General features: G+C 34.8%; 2 protein-coding genes across 6 annotated transcripts; one reads left to right on the top strand and one right to left on the bottom strand.

Annotated features, from left to right (window-relative positions):
* Positions 1–2031: 2031 nt before the first annotated feature.
* Positions 2032–5460, bottom strand: LOC18448599 (GPI-anchored adhesin-like protein). Its single transcript, XM_006858660.3, has one exon. It carries the CDS (start codon positions 4833–4835, stop codon positions 2163–2165), a length of 2673 nt encoding a protein of 890 aa, XP_006858722.1. The 5' UTR covers positions 4836–5460; the 3' UTR covers positions 2032–2162.
* A 2792-nt stretch (positions 5461–8252) lies between these two features.
* URH2 (uridine-ribohydrolase 2) lies at positions 8253–14000 on the top strand. 5 transcript variants are annotated; one of them, XR_016057411.1, is made up of 9 exons: positions 8253–8318; positions 10280–10395; positions 10579–10638; positions 11030–11215; positions 11608–11712; positions 11816–11979; positions 12431–12538; positions 12647–12782; positions 13682–14000. XR_016057411.1 is itself a non-coding variant. In XM_006858661.4 (9 exons), the coding sequence occupies exons 1-9, from the start codon at positions 8273–8275 to the stop codon at positions 13788–13790; spliced, it is 963 nt and encodes a 320-aa protein (XP_006858723.1). In that variant the 5' UTR covers positions 8253–8272; the 3' UTR covers positions 13791–14000. The 5 variants fall into 5 exon arrangements, 2 of the variants coding, with proteins under 2 accessions (XP_006858723.1, XP_088725437.1); XR_016057409.1 differs by having other exon boundaries at positions 11427–11712; positions 11883–11979; XR_016057410.1 differs by having other exon boundaries at positions 11427–11712.
* The last annotated feature ends 24 nt before the right edge of the window (positions 14001–14024 follow it).

Below are 14024 nucleotides of genomic sequence, written 5' to 3'. Positions count from 1 at the left end.
TTTTCCCAAAAAATAAATAACCCGAGGATAAGCAATCCCTAGTCTCTTTAAGTGGATGTTTGAGGTACATCCTACTTCTACTTGGTTAGCATAGAGTTGCAACCTTATATAACATTTTTCCTATGATAAATTTTTCAAATTTTAAAATAAAAAGTTAAAGATTTTGAGAAGGGTGCGGTTTGTATAGGGCCGAAACTCTAAACAATCGAAGTAAACCATACCTGCAAATAATGCGAGAAATGTGTTTTTAATACCGGAAATCTTTGTAATAATCTTAAACTATATTTTTATCTTTAATTAAAAAAACAAAAAGTAAACATTCTTGTATCAAAAGTAAAAAGCTGTATTGTATACATTTTCTATTGGAGAACCCTCCAATCGATCATCTCGTTATCGAGATATGTGGATATGAAGGGGAAAAAAAAGAATTTGAAATCTTAAAAATAGTGTCTTGTAACAAATTACACGTATCGTCTATTTTCAAGATTTTCAAATGTTTATTGATATATTTGATCCATAGCATTTATTAAGTTTTAAATTTCAAAATTAGGAATACAAAATATTTTAAAGCCAACATAAGGTTTTGGCACTAAAATTACATCTCCAAGCAAATTTTTAGGTGCGCCTTACTCATTAATTAATTATTTAACATTCTACCCAATAGCAAGTACACCAAGCCATAATAAGGTATATTTTGATGAGTATTTTTAAATTAAATCCAGAATTTTATACTCCCTAGGGAGTATACTGTCTATTTACTCAATCCAGAAAAACCTAACATAAGAGTGATTTGAGGACCTCAATTTTTGGGGATGTAGTCCGTTTAACCCATACCTCAATAAAAAAATTTCCTAAATGAACTACCTATTGTTAGAGAAAAATAATGTCTTAAGATTGAACAAAGACTGTCCATTTTTTCATGGACAAAATCTAAGTGTCAAATAACAAAATCTAAGGGTCAAATAGCTCAAAGTTCAAATTTATTATTCTTAAATAAACATCTTGTGATTCTTAGGTGGTTCCCAATATTTTAGACCAGAAAAATACTCTCAATTAGGTCTTTTGATAGAGGGGTAGATCCACAGTATATGCTCCTATGGGAGCATAGTATACCCACTCCAACCAGACACCTACTTGTTATGGGCTCCAACCTACGATTATTTATTGTCATGCTCCTGGTTTGGAACCCAAAAGCAAGAAGCCGTATGTATATTATTTGGTCGAGATGCTTACGGGGGGGGGGGGGGGGCGGGGGGGGGCGGGGGGGGGGGGGGGGAAATAATCAAAATATTCATATTCATATTCAATCAGGATTCCAAATTCAGGACATATGCAATTCAGGGTATTTTAAAATGAAGTCGTTGAAGAGGTAGGTAACTGTGTAAAATGGTCTTTTGAAAGTAAGGATCAGGCACCATGTCTGAGTATGATATTGAAGTAATTTTAAATAATGTCTATGCTTCTAGTGGTGGTGGAGTTGAGCAATTGTTCCGCGTAAAAAAACCGGTGGATATAAAAGTGGGCACTAGCTAGGATGGTGAATGTTGCATCTGAGTGCCATGTTCTGAAACATAGACGACGGATGTTGAGTCCGAGTATCTTGTTCCATACTTTTACTGGTATGAAATATTTTCCCTTGAAATAATCAACTTCACTATGAAATTATTTTGATTTGACCACCTCAATGTTGTTCAATGTGGTCTTACCATTTTAATTGATATTTTCTCAAATCCATGGGTTCAGGTTATTTTGATTATGACTAACCTGGAGCAGAAATGCAGAACCTTAACTTATCCATAGGAAATGAAAGGAAAACTTAAAACAAACAAAATATACAACCCCTTGCAGGAAATTTGGGGGAAGTATTAAAAGAAAAATAAGAAATTGTAAATGCAAATTTTTAGTTCATGTAGATTCATAACCTCTATAACTAGCATTTTTCAACTTGTAAATTCTCTTGTGCACTTATGATTGATTACGAAGTTATTTATTTAGAAAATTAACATAGAAAAAGAGAAAAGTATCCAGAGATTGAGAGAGAGGTGTTTCTCCTCAACTTTTCAGCAACTGAATAGCATACAACATGATTAACAATTTTTTTTTTTTTTTTAACTTTACATACAACATGATCAACACGACACTGAGAGAGAAACGCACCACACTCATTCAAACAACTGGTTCTTGTAGCACAAATTCCAGTCTGAATCACTCGATGCCACGACTCCCTCGGTACTGATAGATTCAGCGCAAGGAACTGGCCGTATAAATTTACCGAATTCACATTCTGTCACGTCATCTCTCTTTTCATGTATGAATTCAAAAGAATCAACCAACTGTGGGGCCAGGATCTTCTGATCAGATCCTAATTTGCACTCAAATGAACTTTCTTCACAAGAATCACTCTCTTTCCCCTCTTCAAGCATCCAATCCCATTCATCCAACTCATCCTGCTCGAAAATCCGGCTAACCAGCCCTTCTCTCCATGAGATCCTCATCTGTGAGAGGCTTTCATATGTGGGGCTCGAGAATTCTCCCTCTTCGCAATATGCTTCATTGAATTCATGCCTACAAGGGGCTTTCAAAGAGTTCTGATGTCGTAATTGATCAGTTGAGTTATGAGGCGTTAATGGACATGAAAATGCAAAGCTCAAACCAGGCAAAGGGAGAAAATCAGATGAATTATCAGGAGAAGGCGTTCTAATAAGGTTTCTATTTCCCGATGATTCACAAGAAAATGGGGAGTTCTCTGGTGAAAGTTTATATCGATGAGTGGAACCATCTTGTACATAATCAGATTCAATGAATTTTAAGTCTCCACGAGTAGCTCTATCAGTGCAATTACTTAACCGTCTCTCACTAAAACCAGAGGATGTCTTCTCTTGAGAGGGAACCCCTGACACAGATCGTCTTCTCACAGGGCTACATGAGCACAGATCTGAATTTCTCACCTTAAAAGAAGAGGCTCCTCGCTCTTGAGACACAACCCATGGTGAACCAGATGGACGGAGTCCATGTGGACTACCTTCTGATAAATTTGAACTTGGGGTCATTTGCAAATCACTAACAGGGGATAGTCCTCTAATATAGGGCACCCACTCAGAATTAGAGGTCCTACCTTTAAAACCACTGAATTCGTGAACATCTACACGGTCTGAAATCACTCCAAAGTTATTATTTTTGGCACCAGAACTAGATGAACAAGGATCCAGCTTTAGGTCGCTCAATGGAGATGAGCTTCTATTATGGGGTATTCCTCCAAAACTGGGGCCCTTCTTTGAAGATTTTCCAAGCTGATGACTTGAATCCAAATAAAAAATCTGGTATTTTGCCATGTAATCAGAAACTAGGGGCACATCACACTTAGAAGAAGGTTCCCTCTTGTGGGTCACCCCTTTAGAATTAGTCGTACTAGTTTTAGAGTCACCAAACTGATCAATCACTTGAAAACCTGGATCTAGCCCAAAACTCTTGCCTCTAGCCTTTATATCAGATGGACAAGGAGGACCAAGATATGGGTCACCCCTAGAATTTTGATGTGCCCCTTCGGTATTGGAACATCTGCTTTTAGGATCACCAATTTGATCAGTTACTTGAGAACTTGAATCTAGTTTAAAACTCCAATCCTTGGCATTTAAACCAGTTGAAAAAGGAATATCATGAAATGGGTCACACCTATAATTGGAAAGGACACCTGCAAATCCAGAGTAGGTCACATTTTTAGGGCTAGTACTCTGATCACATTTCACTTCTTTAGGGGACTGTAGCCATTTCATAGAGGCTTCTTCAGGGTCAAGAAGAGAAGAAACCCTTATTTCACAACCTTCTGAAAACCCTAAGGTTTCATCCCCTTTCCCAACAGTGAGGATGCCCCTTGGCTTACACTTCCTTCTGTCACTAACCCTAGCAACTACATGCCCTGCCCCAAAAATGGCAGGTGTACCAATAACCAGTGACCCACTATGTATCTCAGGGGATATAGAAGCCATTACAGGTGGTGTTGATTTTTCTGAGGTCTTAGCAGGAGTAGATGACATTCTTTTCATGGAACCAGGTGTATCAACTGAAACTGCCCTGGAACCAGAGTCAAGAGGCTTACCTGTGGCCTTGGTAGCTGGTGTGGTTATCAAAGATTGCATCTTTAGGCCCTCAAATTGCACGATTGGTGCGATACAGTGACCTTCATGGCAGCTTTCGTCAGCTCCAATTGGCCTTTGCGAAATGGGTAGTTCACAATTTTCATGGAACTGGTCTGGGACACTGGAATTTGAAGTTATAGTATTTGGGTCTTTTAGATCGGATTTTGTGCCATTTTTGTTGGGTGGGTTTGGGTCCTCAGAAATTGGGTGTATATCTCTAGAGTTAGTTTCAGGAGCTGAAATTTCACCATTTTCATGGTGCTTGGAATCACTAGATGGGTTCTGAGAACTAGACTGTGAGCCATATCTGTAGGGGAGGTTTGGGAAATTCTTGGAGAGAAGTTTTCCATTTTCATGGGACTTTAGGGCATTAGCAGTGTCCTGAACTTTTCGTATTGGACCATTTTCATGGGACTGATTCAAAACGGTCTTGGATTTGTGAACTGTGTTTGGACCATTTTTCTGGGATGATGCTCTACAGTGTGGGGATAGTGAATTAGGGTTTCTGGGGAGTGATTTTGATCTTGGAAGGGTAGTTTTGGAGGAGTTTGGAAGAAAAAAGCTTAAGCAACCTTTGGGGGCGTCTAGAGAGAGAGTGGGGTTGTTGAGGTCCTCTAATGGCTTCCTCTGGTTGGGTTTCTTCTTGGCGGTCGGTGGCACTTTTGGGGAGCATCTGCTGAACTTTGCCCGTTTCTCCATAGCTGAAAACACCTTCTCTCTCTGGCGTTCAAAACCACTTTCTCTCTCTAGAATCCAAATGTCATAACCAGGCAAAAAAAGGATGAAGAGGGTCAAGATACCACATTCAATCCCAAGAGAGAGAAAACAGTGTAGAGCTTCTGCATATCTTGGGTAATTGGTTAATGGCGGAACCACTTTCTCTCTCTAAGATCCAGATACCCACCATGAAAAAAGGACGCAAAGATATACACGGTTTACAGTCAAAGGGAAAGTAGAAGACATTCAAATCTATGTGTGTTCGTGGATCAAAATAAGAGAGAGTAGAAAACATTCAAATCTGTGTGAACACAGATCAAAAGAAGAGAGAGAAAGTATAAAACATTCAAAATTTTGAACTGGGATAAGGGGGTGCTTTTTATACCCGTTGAGCTCAGGCTCAACTTGAAGTGTAAGAAATGGACGGCTGAGATTCACTCCCCCGAATGCTCGGACTTGAAGCCCTCTTCGCTTTCACTTAGATCTGAACCGTGCAACTTAGATCTGAACCATGAAATTTAGGAAAATAGTTTGATAGAGCGGCAGCTGTATCAAAATAAGAAAGCGTCACCTCATAACTAATCAAAAATTACAATTCAAGCATCGGAAAACCTTTTACATTGATCGTCACAGCTTGAACATTGTAGTTGTTAAAAAAAAAAAAGATTTTAAGCTCCAAAAATAATATATATTGTAACAAATTATTAAGACCGTCCATTTCGCCGCAAACAATAGGTGTCCACGAGATTTTTTTGAGTTTCAAAATTTATTGTCGGTGTTGAAAATTAATTTTAGAGCTATCATGGAGATTTTCTTTGTTAAAAATGCTTCTGGATGAGGATTTGAGATGAAATTTATTTTGTTGTCATAAAACCTAGCCCTTATAGAAACTTCGTGTGGTATGCATAAAGTTGCTACCTTAAACAATCCAATTAAGGCACACCACAAAATTTTATCATAAATGTAATGTTGGTATTAACAATTCTTACGATGATACAAAAATTTATTTTCATTATTAATTATAAAATTTTAAATCAAACAAATGTTTCAAATCAACTAGATCTATAAACACATGAAAATATTGAAAAATAGATAGTCTAGATAATGTATTGCAATATGCAGTATTTTGGGACTCGAAATCTTTTTTTCTATTCATATTCAAACATCTCAATGCCGAGATGATCAATTAGAGAGTTTTTAACATTAAAATAACCTTGTATGATGGAATTTTACGGTGCACCTTAATTCTTTTGAATCCTCGTATAAACTTTTTCTTTTAGAAATAAACAAAAAATTATTAATATTACTGAAAATGCCATTTGATTTTTAAATGATCGAAGTGTTCTGATCATATAAGGTCAATTAGTTCGAGAAAAGTAAAAAAACAATAGGGAAAATATAAAAAAATATATTTTTAGGTTACGAGATAAAATCTTAATTTTTTTAAAATCTCATTGATACCCCTTTTTCATCACTATTTATAATTTTATGACCAAAATACCCTTTGCAGTATGCTCGATCTGTAATGTTTTAAGAAATTTTAAATTTTATAATTAAGATTGAATATTGTTTTTCAAACCATCTTAACATTTTTAATCACTGAAATTATATCTCCCAACAAAAATTATACAAACCTCACCCATATCTAGGAGAATAATCGCGGTATTATAAGAAAAATGGGTTGTCTACAAAGAGATCATTTATCTTGATGTCACAAATCATTCCCACTTATTAAGTGCAAAATAGGATGGCTCGGGGTGACTTAAAATGTCTGAGAATTTTTTTTAGGAACTTTATTTATATTAAATGGCACCCATTTTGAAATTTAAGAAACAAAAAAGATCATGACTTCTATACACAAAAGCATAAAAAAAAAAGTCTTTATAAAGTTGCAACCTTAAAATGTAAAATTATTCTTCATGACTTCTATGTACAAAATAATAAAAAAAAATTTATATAAGGTTACAACCTTAAAATGCAAAGATTCACGTCGAAAATCCATCGTAAAATGTTGTTATAATGTTGAAAAACCTGTTAAATGATTGTCTTGACAAAGAGATGTATGAATATGAAAAAAAAAAAAAGATTTTTAGTCTCGTAAATAATCTATCTTGCAACATATTATCTAGACCGTTAATCTTCAATATTTTTCATATGTTTATAGATCTAATTAATTTTAACTATTTTTAGAATTTAAAATTTTATAATTAAATGTGAAAATTGTTTTTCAAATAATCTTAAGCATTGTTTACACCAAAATTACATGCTATGATAAATTTTGAAGGCACACCTGAATTGGATTGTTAGAAAGAAGTAGTTTCTTTATGACGAGGAAAAATTTTATATAGAGCCGAGGCTCCAAACAATCAAATTAGAGCTCACCTAAAAACTTTCACTAGAAGAGGTTATTTTGATGCCTAAATATGATCAAGTTGATCATCTCGAAATTAAGATGCATGGACATGAGAAAACATGAATTTCAAGTTTTAGAAATAGTGCATATTGTAACGTATTTTTGGATCGTTAATTTAAGATTATCAAGTTTTATAGATCTACTCGATCTACACTATTTCAAAGCTTTAAATTTTATAATTAAATATAAAAATATATTTTAAGAATATCACAAATATTTTTCGATAATGAAACTATATTTCTGGGTAGCATTTGAATGTGTGTTTTGCTTTTGTTTTTTTGAGCCTCCGCTTTATTCAAACCGCACCTTGTAGACAATCCCAAGAAACTGGCTTTCTAATCGATTTAAAAGGGTGCGGTCCTTTTTGGTTAGGAAAGGTTGATGTGATGGGCGAACGATGGGGATTAAACCTGCACGTGGTGGATTCACAATCTTCGAACTACTTGGTTACATCCGCACCTACCCCTCGGACAGGTTTCAGTCTCTATTTACGATTGTATGAAGCTGAGGCCGTAAACAATCAAAGTAAGGTGCACTTTTAAATAGTGTTAAATGATAGTTTCAATGGTTGAAACTTTTGTAATTGTCTTTAAATATATTTTCACTTTTAATTATATAATTTAAAATTTAAAACTCTAAAAATAATGTAGATCGAGCAATTTATGAAAACTTAAAAATCTTCAAAATTGACTATCAAAATATATATTATAAGATGTATTATTTTTAAAATTTAAATTTAATTAATTTATTTATTTTTATTTTTTATATAGTCGAGATGATCAATTTGAAGATATATGAGCATCAAAACAACGTCAGTGAACTTTTTTAGATGCGGTCTAATTGGATAGTTTAGAGCCCGGCACTTATATAAACTTTTTCCTTTAAAAATGATACAGGTTTCTAGTGGCACTCCAAGAAAAGTAGGGGTAATGTTGTCATTTTGATGAGAATTCCCCTTAAAAAGGACTGCTCTGTTTTGTTTCAATGACGGTACATCAAAAAAGCCATGGGACGTGCGAAGAAATTGATCATTGATACAGATCCCGGAATAGGTAAAAATAAAAATAAAATAAAAGGCCACAAATTTGGTTTTCTTTTTCATTTTACATTGATTAAATCAATTTTATCACCATTATTATGTGATTAATGTTTTCTGCTTTTCATTTAATTAACAGGGTTATATTCAACCTTGATTTTTCTCAGTTTTTTCTTTTCATTTTTTTTACTATGGATTAAAGTATTTATAGTGAAGATTTTGAATATGTGAAACCCAAGAATATGGAATTTTAGGTCCTGCTTTATTGCCAGTGTGCTGAGCTTTATACAATGAAACTCCAAATTATAGTAGATTGAATCAGTTTTTTCCCTTTTTCTGGAGTGCCCACTATTATCAGAGGGCCTTTGAAATTATGAATTATTAAGTTTTTAACTGTTTTGTCTAATTATCGTAAGGGGACTATAAACTGGGGCTACTTGAATCAGTTTGTTTTCAATTTATTTTGATTTAGTTCAATTCAATGTGCTTAGAAAGCCTCGATATGGATGGATCTGGGTTTTGTTGCTGCATAATCAAGATTAAATTAAATTTTGCATTTTTCTTTGTACTTAAACATATGTTCATTTATTGGTGATATGTGATGTCATTAAATGTAGAAAATGAAGCACAAATGTTTTGTTTATGTTGAAGTGCTTTTTATTTTTGATTAATTTTGATTTATTGATAAAAAGTCTATTTGTTTACCTGTGCATTTTATGCTGATATGTGCTGTGATTAAAACATTAAATGTTTTCTTTTTTTTCTTTGCAAAGGAATCCTGGCCAATAATTTGGGCTTTAAATTCTTGTGTTAAAAAACTAAGGAATACTATTTCTATCCCAAGAACAAAAAAAGATAAAAATGGATCAGTGCACTGAAACAATCTAGGGCAGAGCTTTTTTTGGATTCGTAGGTTGGGTCATCTTGCATTGACATGATCGAGGACATATGTGGATCAGATCATTCTTGGTGAAATCTACGCTTAGATAAATCTGAATGAATCAGAGCATTTTTTATGAAATCCATGATTAAATACATCAGAAAAGTGGGATTTAGAATGCAGGCATTGTCCTCATTCTTTTCATGAATTTGAGATAAATTGTAGCATTTTCAGGTGAATTTTAGGAAGAGGTTTTTCAATTGACATATATTTGGGCAAAGTCCTACACTACAAACAAAAAAAGACTCTGAATTTATGTGTTATTTAGCAATTTCACAGCATTGGTTCCCTTCTTTTCAGTGTTTCATGTTTCCTGAAATTTATAGTACTATGCAGTTTGGTCATTTATTATGTCAAACTTCACAGTGTTATAGTAATTTCAGTGTGGAATCCTGAAATTCAAAGTGAAATGCCAAGTATGGTTATGGGGTTGTCTTTTACTTAGATATATATATATATTTTTTTTTCTGTTATCCTTTGGAGAACTACTTGAAGAGTTTTTGCATGTACTTTTATGATGGTAATAACAATACGATGAGTCCGTGGAACTGTTCAATTTGTAGCCTTTAGGTAGATGATACGTGAATTGGATTTTTTTCCTCACCAATGAATTGAGTGGATTTGGCTTAAAGCTCAAGTGAGGCCACTCATTGAACAATGAAGGACATAGATTGCTAATTTCACGAACTGTTTTTCTATTATATAAGATATCAATATTTCTAGGATTAGTAGAAAATAGAAAATTTCAAAAAAGACAAATTTTTAGGAGAAATCTAATAAGAGGAACATGAAAAGAAGAGATTTACCAAATGAAAATGGTAAATTGCTATATTTTATCTTATATTAGGGGTTGTATAGAAGCTCATAATCTAATATCATTGAAAAATATGTTTTCTTAGATAAGACTTACATTTACTTTGCAAAGGCATATTTACTCCGATAAAAAGCACCTACTATGAAAAATAAGGGTTCAACAGATTATTCTTTTGGGCCATTTTAGCTTATATTTGTCTCACTTGGTTTTATTGTATGAGCAGATGATGCCATGGCAATATTTTTGGCACTTAAATCACCAGAAGTGGATGTCATTGGACTGACCACGATATTTGGGAATGTTTATACAACTTTAGCTACAAGAAATGCTCTACATTTGGTATCTCTTTTCCCCATGAACTTGGAGATGACTATGGGAGCAAATGCATGATACTTGTTTTCATGGCATTATGCATTATTATTTTATTGTTGTAGAGATTTCCATTTTGATTAAGCATTTAAGGTTACATCAGATGGTTAGGCATTTGCATCTTCCTTGACTGTTTGTCATTGTCTGTTTTAGCTGGAGGTTGCAGAGAGGCAAGAGATTCCAGTGGCAGAAGGATCGCATGTAACATTGAAGGTTAGCTTTTCAGTAACGCCAAAGATTAGTTTTTCTCTCCTTTATTTCCATTATAGGTTGGTCAAATGGGACTTTTTTCCTTGTATTTTTCACTGCTTCTATCTGTTAACCTTCAACTACTTGATAACTGGTGTTTTTGACCCTGCAATCCACATTTAAAATCTGACTTCTTGAGATAGTGGTTGAGGATTTTTTATTTATTGTCATTTTAAAAAAGAGAAGTGCTGAAACCCACAGTGGACTCTATCCCATTTCTTGCATCTTTCACATCATGGATGAAAAACTTTAAGCTTTTTCTCTTGCTTGTTTATTATTAATAGTGATTTTGCCAATAAAAGATTTGAAATTCCATGTTTGCTTAACTGAGTTTCTTGTTATTTGTTTGGAAAAGAAAGTTACAAAGCTTCGGATTGCTGATTTCGTCCATGGTGCTGATGGGCTTGGCAACCACAATTATCCTCCACCTAAAGGGAAGCCAATCGATCAATCTGCCGCATCTTTTCTTGTAGAAAAGGCAAATCAATTTCCAGGAGAGGTCACTGTTGTCGCACTTGGCCCTCTTACCAATATTGCCTTGGTCGGTTCTTAGCTCTTGAACTTGACACAATTCCATCTTCTGCTTCTAATTTATCACAGTACGCACCTATTAATATTGCCTTGGTTAGTCTCTTAGTGTTCCAATCGAAACAATTTTACTTCTATCTTCTGATTAATCGCATTACCCATTTACTACTTTTGTTGATCTCTTGGTTTTTGAAACTGACACAACTCCTATCCGTGCTTTTAAGAAATTGCAATATCAACTTATGAATGTCACTTCAGCCAGTCCCTTGGCTCTCCAATCGACCCAATCCCTCCTTTGTGCTTCTCATCAATCACATGAATCACTTACTAATATTGCCCAGGTTCGATTTTTGGCTTTAACTTGCTTCCCTTGTGTGCTTCTAATTAGTCTTACTACTGGTACAGGCAATCCAATTGGATCCTGAATTTCCAAAGAAGATTGGTCAGATCGTTATTCTTGGTGGTGCATTTTCAGTCAATGGGAATGTCAATCCTGCAGCCGAGGCCAATGTATGCCACTTTGCGTTTAGATAGCCTATGTGCACTTACGTAGAGTTTCAAATTCAAATCTGGGCATCTTGATTTCACCTTACTTCACATGCTTCTTCCGTAGGAATGAATTCTGTTCATTTATGAAAGAAACACACAACTAATGTAGAATTTATGGGATCAATTTAAAGATTTTTGGTGACCCAGAAGCTGCTGATGAAGTCTTTACATGTGGAGCAGACATCTTGGCTGTTGGGATTAATGTTACTCATCAAGTTGTTATGACAGGTATGTAATACCCTATAAGAATAAATAGTGGCCTGTTATACATCAAGAAATATGATGGAGCTTATGTTGTCAATATCACTACCCCACTTTTCTTTTAGTTATATAGGACCTTGTTTATCTTAACAAAGACGTGCCTAGATTGGTACACGTTGACGAAACTCTGTCCAAAACTGGTCAATATTTTAGCAAAATCAGATAGAATGGGTTCAAAATGGGCAAATGAGGCCTAAATTGGTTCAAATTGATCCATATTGACAGAAGGCCATCTATTTACTGGCCTTGGGCTGCTTCTGATTGCTAATTAACGCTTCAAATCCAATTTTAGCAGCTATGCTACTAGTTGATTCATAATCACATATCGACGTCCTATAATATAGCAGTGATAGCATTCTCACCTTCTTACTCCAACTTAATAGTGGGTTTGTCTTGTGATTTTGTTTCCATTTTGCAGTTGCAGATCTTGAGGAACTTTCGAGATCTGAGGGGAAGTGTGCAAAACATGTATGCCATATGGCAAATCTCTACTTCTCATATCATAAGGAGGCATATGGCATGGATGGTGGGTTTCTTAAGAGGTTTCTTTTTCAAATTTTATTGCTCTATGATGTGGTTGTTCTATCGGTTTGAGACATTATGTGCCTTTTGCTATATGTTTGGTTTGATACAGGCGTTTATCTTCATGATCCTACTGCTATGCTTGCTGCCATTGACCCAACATTGGTGACATATGCTGAGGGTGTAGTAAGAGTGCAGACATCTGGCATCATGAGGGGCCTCACGATATTTGCCAACATGAGGAAGAGGTCACTTTCCATTGTTTTCGAACTTTCTTTTCACAAATGAAAAAAATCTTTAGGGGCTGTCTTAGGTTATTGGCATGGTTCTCTTGGGCTAGCCTGACTTTGTGGGTTTGATATTCAGCAGATTAGTTTAGTTTGGTTTCAAAGTTTTATTCAAATTCTTACCTCTTCAATGACATCCTGAATTTTCCATTCAAAATTTGTTGACCCACTCAATTTTTTGAGAAATACCCAAAATATCCTTTATTTTCTTGAAATGGTTATTGTGGGAGCTGGCCTGACAAAAATTTAGCTATTATCGATTTTTTTGAAATGGTTATTACAGAAACTGGCTGAAGTGCTTATATCTGTGATGTTCTCAATTGACCAAATGTTATCCGCTTGTCTGCTAAAAATAGCTTTACATTTCAAACAACTATCTTGCCCTTCATGTTTTCTGTTTCTTGTATTTGAAATTATTGTTCCCTTTCTCTTCGCTCATTGTTGTATTTTGCTCATGGGCCCTTGGAGTGGTTCAGATCTGATTTTTTCATCTGTAGTTGGAATATTTCAATCTTCCAAGATATAGAGGACTCGTGTGTCAAATGTTTGTCAACTTGATTTCTGGGTATTTTATTATTTATTATAGGTAACAGTTGTTTAAGAGAAACAAATAAAGAAATACTAAAAATCAAAACATAGCACAATATTGAGATTCAGGTTTGAATTCTTTTACTTTCACTTTCCTCAACTACCCTTTTTAGATCTTTTAAAATTCAGGAACTTGACTAGAAAAGGCATGCGGAGTGAAGTATGACAAACCCGCATTAAAGTTTTTCATTTTCCTCTTCTTTCTTATATAAAAAAATTACCCAAAACAATTTTTTTGATTAATTTTGTTGGGTAATTCTGCTAAATTTCAGGTTCAGTGAGATCACAGAGTGGACCAACAAACCGACGGTGAAGGTGGCGGTTACTGTGAATGCAGAAGAAACGGTGAAATTGCTCATGGCGAGGCTTTCCAAACCCTAACAAAATTGGACATGTGCTGGACTGTGATGGGTGCTCATCTTTGTAAGCGACACGTGGCGGCTCTTGATTGGATGCCATGAATCTTTCTTGTGCTGCTCAAAATAAAGGTGTTTTTATATTTTCTTTCTTTTTAAGCAAAAAAAAAAAAAACCAGTCCAAAAGGAGTGAGACTTTCTTCTTGATATGAAAAAGTGGGGTATTTGAATGGCATTTATGCAGTTGGGAGTTGAATGG

This window comes from Amborella trichopoda, chromosome 6 (assembly GCF_054954075.1).
Source record: "Amborella trichopoda isolate Santa Cruz 75 chromosome 6, AtrichopodaSantaCruz75HAP2 v2.0, whole genome shotgun sequence".
Taxonomy (NCBI): Eukaryota; Viridiplantae; Streptophyta; class Magnoliopsida; order Amborellales; family Amborellaceae; genus Amborella; species Amborella trichopoda.
Note: the sequence above shows the minus strand (reverse complement) of the source record. Positions and strands in the feature narration are given on the sequence as shown.

Excerpts from the sequence above, each read along its gene's own strand:
- LOC18448599 (XM_006858660.3), bottom strand. The coding sequence starts at position 4,835 with ATGGAGAAACGGGCAAAGTTCAGCAGATGCTCCCCAAAAGTGCCACCG.
- URH2 (XM_006858661.4), top strand. The coding sequence starts at position 8,273 with ATGGGACGTGCGAAGAAATTGATCATTGATACAGATCCCGGAATAG. Across the intron at positions 10,396-10,578 it reads CAAGAAATGCTCTACATTTG|CTGGAGGTTGCAGAGAGGCA; the intron begins GTATCTCTTTTC and ends TGTCTGTTTTAG. Across the intron at positions 12,783-13,681 it reads TTTGCCAACATGAGGAAGAG|GTTCAGTGAGATCACAGAGT; the intron begins GTCACTTTCCAT and ends GCTAAATTTCAG.